Raw genomic sequence first — 9988 nt, 5'->3', positions numbered from 1 at the left:
CTCAGCTCTGAACCTCTGACTCTGACCCCCTCCCCAGTTATAAATCTTAGAACAGGATAATTACCCAAGACCCTGTCCAACTACAGAGAAGGTTGGTTGGCTTCAGACTGAACCCTCCCCCCTCTTTCTCTGCGCAGCCCTGGCCCCAAGGGGCTAAAACTGCTCCCTGTCTGCCTTGGAAGGCTGGGAGGTGGATAACTAGGATGGGGAGACTGAGGGGGAGGGAGAAGGGGGGGGTCTTGCGCAAGCGCACGCGGCTGCACGGACCGCCAATGCTGCTGCCTCCCGGAGCAGAAGGAGGCAGAAGAGGAGGGAGGGAGAAGAGTGGAAGGGAGGGGGAGGCGGCACTTGGGCTGCAGCTCGCAACCAGAGGCAGTCTCTTTCAGCTCTCGGAGGGACCGAGAGAGGCAACCGCGGAGTAGGATGCTCTGCGGGGCGCCCAGAGCCGGGGGTGCTTGAAGCAGCTTCGGGGACTGGGGCAACCGGGCAGTTTTCACCATGCATCAGTCCCTGACTCAGCAGCGGTCCAGCGACATGTCCCTGCCCGATTCCATGGGTAAGTCTAGCGGCCCTTCCTTCGGGCGGCGGCAACAGGGGTTGAGTGCGCTGGCCTCTGGACTGTGAACGCCCCGGCTGCCCCAAAAGCCAGAGAGCGGGAAACTGGGCATGGATGGGGTGGTCTTCGCGCCCCAGCGTCTGGGTGGTGGACCAGAGTCCCAGGGGAGCGGCCTGGCTGCAGCGGGAGCGACGTGTGGAGATCGGAGCGCCAAGCTTGCGTCGGAGTATCTCTGCCCCGGAGTGCGGGTGTGTGCCTGTTTGTGTGCGTGTGTCTACAGACTTGCAGTCGGTGGTAAATCCCAGCAATCTGAGGATCAAAACACTTCCCTGCACCCTGCGCCTTCGCTTTCCATTCGACACTCACTCTTTGCAAAGTCCTGGTCACTTCTAAGAGCTCACGACTAACGACAATTAGAAGAAGCAGGGTCCTCGCCCCCTCCCAGCTCTCTTGAAGCTGCCCTGAAATTTAGAGATGCAGTTGGGAGGGGGTCTGACTTGCACCTCGCTGATTGGGGGGGCGGGTTGCGCAACTCTGGGGGATGGGCGGGGGTGAGAAGAAAGGGGGGGATGAAGGGAGGGGAATTCCTGAGGAATCACTCAAGACAGCCCAGCCCTGCCCTCTGCAGCGGCACGGTCAACATTCTTTGAATTTGACTGTTACTCTGCTCCAAATGCAGGGAATGTGCATCAGTGTGAAAAGGGAGTAAGGGGCAGGAGTGAGAGCGCGAGAAAGAAACATCCAGCGCCAGCCCGCGCATCTTCTGAAGTCGCGCTTTTCCTCTCAGGGCGGTATGGAGGGGGAGGGGCACTCTTCGACTCCTTTCCTTATAGAAACTGGGGTACAGCTACCTTAGGGCACCAACTTGGCTGCCCCTCAAAGCTGCTTTTTGGTAGTCACAAACAAAAAACAAACCCAGTCCCCCTCAGCTGTTAGGCACCTTCCCAAACCCTATGATTTCACTGGGCGGAGAAATTAATTTGGAGCCCTGGAGAGCGGGAGGGAATTGTAAACTCATGATCCCACCTAATCTTTTAAAATTCGCCTCGGATACACTTCAATCAAATCGAACTCTCTCTTTCCAACATACTTTACATTCTGCAAAATCCCTCTGTCCCGCAGTTCCTGCCATCAGTCTGCTCAGGTCTTCTCCGATGAATTTGCGGGAACATCTCGAGTGGAGGGGGCAGGGAGAAGATCGAACCCCCTATATAATCTCCCTACTGCCCGCAGAAGACTCAGTGTCAACAAAACTCGTTCACCGGAGGGGCCCCAGAAAGTGTTATCTCCTGGATGGTGGAAAGATCCGTATCCTCAATGCTTTTGCATATTCAGTATAAGAATTTACTTTTTCATTTTTAAGGGCGTAGTTATTTACAATGGGGTACAAATGAGGCCAAGGACTTGGTCCGAATCCAGAGCCCAGCAGTACCAGACTCCCCCTTACTCCCAGCTCGCGCGCGCGCACTCTTTCTCCAACACACACACCACTCACACACACATACAGAGGGAGAGAGAGAGAGCGACAGCGAGAGAGAGAGAGACACAGAGAGGTGGGAATGCACTCCTTACCTTGGCCAGCTGTGGCGCCAACAACGCAGCCCTGGCTCCCCGACGCCAGGCTGTTGCGCTTCGCGAGGAAGGGCTGAGTGGAAGAGTGCTAGGGTTCCGCAGCGTCCATTCCCGCTGCGGACGACAACCACCTAACCACCTGCAAATCAAGCCACGACTCCCGGGGCCCGTCTGCCTTCCGGGAGTGGGCTGATTGGTGGTCCAGGGCTTAAAGAGTTACTACTTGGCGCACTGCTCTGTGGGTTGGGGAACAAGATGAAGAGCTTTCTTTCTTGGGCTCCCAGGGGCCCTCAGCGATCTTGTGTTTCTCGAAAGGTCTGCGCAACAAACAGCTGAGTGGGCTTCGCCCAGCCCAGTCTCCACACTCCTGGAAAGGAATCATAAATCCCAGATAGAAGCGGAGCCGGCGCCACGCATTCCACTTTTTAAAGTCCGCAGACCGACGGCACTAGCAAATTCCTGAGTCGAGTGGTAACGCTGGGTTTCCACAGTTTGGACAGGGGAGTCTCCCCGGAGTTCCCTGGCCCTGGTCCCGCACAGTCCGGGCCTGAATCAGCGTCTAGGCTACTTAGGTGCTACTCCCACTTAGCTCTGGCAACACCACCTTCCCTTGCGTGGGGGGAAGAGGACAGTGGGTAGGTAGGTTAGTGTTTCAGCCTCCAAGGGCAGCATTTCCGAGGGGATTCCCTTTATTGTCAAGACACAACCGCAACCAAAACAATAAAATTTAAAACACACGGACACACTGCACCAAGGTGCCTGCACTCTACGCTTGCTGGCTGTCTGGGAATAGAGCAGTTCGTCCAAGGCTCAGAGTGGAGCAGGCGCTTGGCAATTAAGAAGATGGTAATTTGACTCCAGCGTCCCCCCATCCCCTCCCAGCAGCCCCCTTCTCCCTTTTGGCAACACCGCCCCCAGGCGCAAAGGCACCTCTACTACAGTAGGGTATTCCTTCCTCCCAAATAACACATTTGTAATTCGCGGGCGGCCTCGGATGTTCTCCATTCAGAGAACCGTCTAAAGTGGGGAGGGATGGATTTCAGCGCCTTTAAGGAAATGTTTGGGAGATTGGCAGCGTCTTGAGGCCCTTGTGTGGGCAGCCACCTGTTTCTAGGGATACTCAAGGCTGGGATATCCGGGGACCCACTCTGTGTGGCAAAGCTGACTCAGGTAAGCAAATCCTAATCGGTTCAAAAGATCAACCCAGAGAACTAGCCAGGCATCAACAACACCGTGTACAGGACAGGATACTGGGTTCCCAACTTTATTGTGCCCAATAAAGATTATACACTTTATCTACTCTCTTGGGAGAGGATAATCAAGAACGTGTGCAAGGTAAAACAAAGTAACAGAAACAGCATCTTACCTTCTAGCAACTCACATCTTGGTTCCCTCAGATACATAATCCTGGGACTGGCAGATATCATATGGGTTGTGGACCAGACCCACGGTTACAATTGTAATGGTACCAGTTACAATTAATATACTTATTGAATAAGGTACCTGGGAATTTAGGGACATGAATAAGTGATTAATTTGGATCAAGAAAAACTTCTTGGAGGAGGGGAATTTTGAGCATGTTTCGAAGGAAGGGAGGCACCCAGATTCAAAGACCGCAATGCAGATGGGGGCTCTGATCAGGGGGAAAACCCGGATGAGAGAAAAGCTGGTTGTTTTTGGAAGAGTGGAGACAGCAAATAATTGGGTGCTTCTAGAGCTAAGCATCCTGGTCATCAGGAATCTGGGGTGGAGGTGGGGCACTGCAGAGAGGGAGGGCTGCAGTAGTTCTGCAGGGAGGCTGCTGAGGGGGGGCAGGCAAGGCCAATGAAAAGATTTCAGACTCTGTCACTGCTGTTGGTTGCAGAGGTGGTTGTTGTTTAAGCAGAAATATACTGGGTGCCAAGGAGACAGAGTAGTGAGAGAGATTGTAGTTTTCACACTAGTTAGTCAGAAGGCTTTTAATTTGAGGGAACCCTCAGGTGTACCCTACATTAAAAAATCAATTCTATGAGAATAGCCCATATTTATTCACACAATTCCTCCCACATCCTTCTTGATTAAAAGGGAAACAATTCTGAGATGTTGCCTCTTGTTTATTCAACAAGTACCGATTGTTTATTAGGTATCAAACACTAGGTGTAAATCGTAATAGGCATGATTTTCATATACCTGCTGCTTTATTTAAGTACCTCATGGTGCCTGAGTTTTTTTATGTGTCACTTTACTAAACAAAATCAGAATAAGATGGTCCTGTGTTTACAGAAACATCTAAGGCAAGCCCCAAATTGTACCAGAATAAGAACAGGGCTGTACTTCTCCCTTCTAAAATAAAACAGCCACCAGGAAAATGTCCTAAGCAGACACAATAAATTGCCTTTTAGGAGCCTGGGCCACACCTTCAGAAAATAGGTATATTTTGCTCTAAGTAGATGTGAATTTTATTGAGTCAAATTGACACTACAGATAAATTGAGGGGTGATTCTTCATTTTCAAAACGAGTCACCCTGGGGGTGGGGGTTCCTTAAAACAGTCAATTCCCCAAGTGCAACTAGAAATAATTTCATGTTACACAATTATGGTCCTTATAATATAAAATAAGTGGTGACAGGGAAGGACGCTCATGAGGGGACAGAGATTAGATATTCGACATGGTGATCAGAGAGTTTTCTTAGGGATTTTATCCACAGCAAATCCTATCTGGAGTCAAGGCCCCTGTGGGGCTGTAGGAACTTTGCCTGGGTTGCTCAAGTGACTGAATTTTCAATTCAGGTTCTAAAGCAGGAAAAAAGATTTTCAAATGACACTATGTGGTTTGCTGAGTCACTTTTCTGACCTGGCTCTTCCTGCGCTTTTAAAAGTTAGAGTGATATTTGCAAAGAAGACCCAAGAGCTGTGAATAAGATTAAAGGCCAGCTGGTGGGGAAGGAGCAGGCAAATGGAACAAACAAACAAAAATTAAAAAGACCATGCATGCACACACACTTCTCCAATTTAGTCGGTAAGGTTACATGTTTTCTGGGTAAGGTGTTGAGACACTTCCATGTCACAAAGATATCCGTGGTGTATCCAAATGTTCTCTCACTCTCTTTTGCCAGTTTGGGGCAGGGGAGGGCTAGAGATTGTGTGAGTGACGAAAGACAAGGGAAGACAAGAATGGGAGGCGATGTTGGTAAGTTTATGTTAGAGCCCCTCTGTAGAACCAACTCACAGATTCACTGAGAAGTATCTATCATCAAATAAACTTAGGCACTCTGGTTTAGAGACTAATTTAGGGTCCCTCAAAATCAAGAGGAAGGATAACTAAACTTCAGGTAAACAGAAGAAATAAATCCTGGCCTTCCCCCACCCCTCTACTATTCCTTTCCCAGTACCATGCAGTCCAGAGCTCCCGGCTTTGCTCCTGTGTTTACCATTAGTCAGCTCCCATTTGCATCCCTAACAGCCCTGTCATGAAAGGGCCCCGATGTTACAGGTGTCTCTAGTAGGCTTTTATGTTTTTGTCCCATGGAGGCTGGAGTCAGGTCTCTTTAAAGAGGAGTCTCATTTGCCAACTCTTCTTACCTCTTCCCCAGGGTGAGACATAGTGCTTTAGCATTGTAGATGCCTATAAACGTTCAAACCACTACTACATTTCAATGAAAAAATAGTCTTAGAATAGTCCCATATTAGAAATGACCCTGATGAGTCACATCCCTCATTTTCGAAGTTGACGTCAGGAGAGACCGCCAGCCCCTCCCACCTCCCTTGGAGACTTCAGCAGGGACCCTACTGGGGAAGACAAGATGGATGGTGGGGTTAAGCCCGGGTGATACTCCCAATGCTTTTCTTCCATACAGGAGGGGATATCTGCAGGGGGCTGCAAGGCCAGCCACAACCCCTCCCGTCTGTCTCACCACCACCTTGCCTCCTGGGTCTCACTTCATTTCCTTGACCTCCTCCCACTTCCTCCATCCCTTCTCCCCTCCCTCCCCATGGAGCAGTCTGCATGGCTTCTCTCAACAACTGCTTCCTGAGGCTGCAGTGAGGTCTCCCAGAATGACGGGGTCTTATGGACAGACTCAAGTGATCTCTTTAGGGCCATAAATGACAGTCAAGCCATGTGGGCGGGCGGCTCCACCAGGACTCCTCACTGCTTCATCCTCCTCATGCTCCATACCTCCACTAGAGAGCTAGACTCTTCTCACTTGTTTATTTTTTTTTTTTTTGAGAACTCCTAGGTAGTAACTCTCCCCTGGTTATTTCCTGTTGAAGGCCCTCTCCCTATGCCTGAGAAATCCCTGCAGAGTGTGGGACAGTGCTCGGTTCCTTTAAAAAAAAAATAAATTACAAAGTGAGCCTAGATACCATTTTTCTATCTGACTTAATAATCCTGTTTTCAAAAAAAAATATTGGTTTGCACTATCATGTCTGATAAGCCCTGAGTGGGAGAATGGGCTTCTCATCATTTATATTTATGTCACCCTCACATAAGCCTAAATGTGTATAAGTTATAATCCTCCCCACCTAACTCCCCCAATACATATCTTTGTGGACTAATGGCCTCCAAACACTCACTTTATTACACACATTTGTTATGTGACAAATCTTGCCAATACACCATTTTAAAGTTTATACATGAGGTGGCAAATGTCAGAAATAAATGAAAAAAAAACCCAGTAACTTGGCTTGGCTGTGATATTTACACTGAAAATGAAATTTCATATCTCTAGCTTATGAAAAAAATCTTTTTAGTTGGATATTGGCTTTAAAATGTTTTCATTTAATACCGCCCCCCACACACACACTTCCCATTTGTCATATGCCTTCTAATTTGGTCTAAAAAAACACTCTACTAAGTAGTTATGACACATCTCTTATAGAGTGCCAGGAGCACAAAAATTCATTTTGTTTTTATGTCACTGGTGAAATTTCTTCTGTTGTTTATTTTCAAATTGGAAATACATTTTTTATTATAAAAGTGGCACCTGATGACTACAAAAAAATAATGCTCTATCCCTTCCCCACAATCCCCCAACCATCACCACCAAAGATAACTTCAGTTACCAGTAGGAATAGGAAAGGAAAACCTTCTTAGTGTTTTTTTCTTTAAGTCAATCCTTTCCCCAGCTGAAATGAGCAATTTTAATTTCTCTCTGTGCTTTCAGGAGCATTCAATCGGAGGAAACGAAACTCCATCTATGTCACCGTGACTTTGCTTATTGTGTCCGTGTTAATTCTCACAGTGGGCCTTGCTGCAACCACCAGGACCCAGAATGTCACTGTAGGAGGTTATTACCCTGGAGTTATTGTAAGTATAGAAGGCACAGGTAGGTCACAGTAGCTTGCTGTCTACAGAAATTCTGGCTCTGCTCTGATAGTGTTCAATTCTGTTTGAGTGTCTAGTGTTTGCTCAGATTTCCTCCTTTATATCTCTCTATATTTATGTAGAGAGGCAACTCTGGGCCCGCTGAGAAGAGCACTGGACTGAGAATCAGAAGAATCCAGCACCATCCCTATTTAACAGTGTGATCCTGAGCAAGTCATCTCACTCTTTAATCCGTCAGGTTTCTGGTTTAGGAGATGTTACCAGCAGTGTTAACCTTAGGCTAAGGCCCTTTCTCTCCGGGCATCTGCATTCCCATATATAATAGAGGTCATCTGATCTTACCTGAAATCTGAGGATCCTGGCAGCTTGACACTCTGACCAACAGCACTGATCTCCAAAGTGATCCTGCACTCCTATCAGAAAAAGCTGTGGAAGATATATTCCTAAAATATGTATATTTATTCTCTTATAAATTACATATATATATACATGTTCCTAAAACTTATATAAAAATGAACATTCCAAAATTAGATAAAAATAAGTATACAATGACTTTTAATATCTTCGTGTGAACACAAACTAAAATGTCACCAGATAATATGCACTTAGTGTGAAGCTTGTCATTAAACACAGTGGCTTTAAATCCTTATTTCAAATGGCCCACTAGATAATTGTGAATATTTTTGGCTGCCTTCTCATCCCATATGATTAGATTGTCATTGGAGTCATGTTTTTAAATGTCAATCTCACAATTTGGCTGCCAAAAATCTACCCTGGGAGTTAGAAGTATTAAACTCTGCCATTTTCTTGTTGCTTACGTTTGCTTACATTATTAGGGTCATCTTCAACTTCTGGTTTCTCAAGAGGAATCTTTTCAAGCCTCTTGTCCATTTTGTTGAGACTAGTTTTGTTAAAATTGGATAATACTGTCCAGGCACACATAAAATGCCCCACCATCAACCCTTTGCTGCTTGGAACTTGCCCTTCTCCAGAAGGATAGCTCACCTGATCACCTGACATTCACACGGACAGAGGGTGCCAGTGACAGTCTGTTTATTAAATATTAGTAATGTTTGGTTTCTTTCTTATTATTTTAGATAAACAATAAATAGGAAACAGCCGTATTCCAGTGGATTGTTTTATCTACCCTAGGGTGCATGCAGTTCCCTTTGGAGACTGCTAAACTAGTTGCATTAGAAAAACCAAAACCTCATTTGAGTCTACTACACTGCTGTTGAACCCAAAAACCTAACTCTAGAGGTGAGCTCATGTTTTAAATATCAATTAAATGGCTCCTCAATTGCTAGAGAGCAGAAGGAAGTTTAGGACAGTTCAGTTAAGAAGTATTTTAGTACAGCAAAGAGGTCAGATGTATTTTCTGTTGTTGTTTTGTTTCATTTCTCTTTGAAATGAAATGAGAGAGAGAGAGAGAGGTGGGGATTGGAGAGAGAAGCAAAGCGAGAGGAGAGATTAAAGATGATGCCTTGGACAAGCCAGAGCTATGAGTGACCAAGCCTGGAGCCTGTTGCCTAGGTCACTGATTTCATTCCACAGTCAACCTCCTCAATAGCTCTTGAGAAGCTGGAACCTAAAGTGGGCTGCAGGCTATGCCTTCCTGGAGCTGAAGGCTGCTGGGGGAAGCGCCTCCACAGCTCCAGGGCAGGCAGGGCTCCTCCCAGCTGAGGGCAGGTCACCCATAGACACTGTTTGGTGCCCTGTGTTAAACATGTGATGTGAGAACTCACCCAGTCCACTTCCTGTGGTGAGGCAAGAAAACCAGTCGTCAGCAGAATTGGGTTTTATTTTTAAACACAAGCAAAGCCGGCGGGGGGTGGGGGTGGGGGTGTGGGGAGGAACGGAGAGGGTAAGATAGCATTTCAGTGGCTTGGAAAAGCAATTTATAGGGTCTGTGTGACTTTGTGTATTTCAGGTAGCTGCATTAGTAAAATATTTCTGACTGATGAGCAAATGCTGAAGCCAAGATTCAGAGTCTCTGTGGGTGAGGGGAAGGTATTTTCCATGTTATTTAAGAGTACGAACTCCTATTCATAAACAGTAGCTGTGAACCTTCTCTGTGGAATATCTTACTGTGGGCGGCTAGGTTGGAATACGTTAACAAAGGAAGGAGGGTGCCTGATTGCTGTTATTCAAGTACCTGATGTTCAGCTAGCACTAGAAGTTGAAGCAGTGGGGGCGGTGTTTGCACGTGAGTGGAAACATCCCTAACGGACACTGTGCCCCCATGGTTTAACCTTTAAAAATGTGCTCTCATAGTTCCTGGAGATTGTTTCTTTAAAATGCATTTTAATTACATAAAATAAAGGGGAAAAGATAGCAGACTGAATAGCAGAAAAATCCATTTGAGTTTATAGGTCAGATCACATTGTAACAAATACAATTACGACTCATACCTCAGAAACAGTAAACACCTGAGAATCCAGATTTGTCTGGGAATGGGGTACTTTCACTAATTGAATAGCTTGGTTATTAGGGAGTTACTATAGAAACTCCAAACCAGTGGTTTCCCCACTCTGATGTGAATAAGAATGACCTTG

The 9988-nt window shown here is 46.7% G+C and overlaps 1 protein-coding gene across 1 annotated transcript in view; it reads left to right on the top strand.

Moving 5' to 3' along the window:
• Nucleotides 1-271: 271 nt before the first annotated feature.
• TMEM255A (transmembrane protein 255A) overlaps nucleotides 272-9988 on the top strand; it is a 52654-nt gene continuing 42937 nt past the window's right edge. The window contains exons 1-2 of the mRNA XM_003262272.3: nucleotides 272-556; nucleotides 7273-7415. Of these exons, the coding sequence (XP_003262320.1) occupies nucleotides 499-556; nucleotides 7273-7415 (201 nt within the window). The 5' untranslated portion in view covers nucleotides 272-498. The remainder of the gene's footprint in view (nucleotides 557-7272; nucleotides 7416-9988) is intronic.

The sequence above is a fragment of the Nomascus leucogenys genome, chromosome X, assembly GCF_006542625.1.
Source record: "Nomascus leucogenys isolate Asia chromosome X, Asia_NLE_v1, whole genome shotgun sequence".
In the NCBI taxonomy this organism is placed as follows: domain Eukaryota; kingdom Metazoa; phylum Chordata; class Mammalia; order Primates; family Hylobatidae; genus Nomascus; species Nomascus leucogenys.
This window is presented reverse-complemented; position numbering and strand designations above follow the sequence as displayed.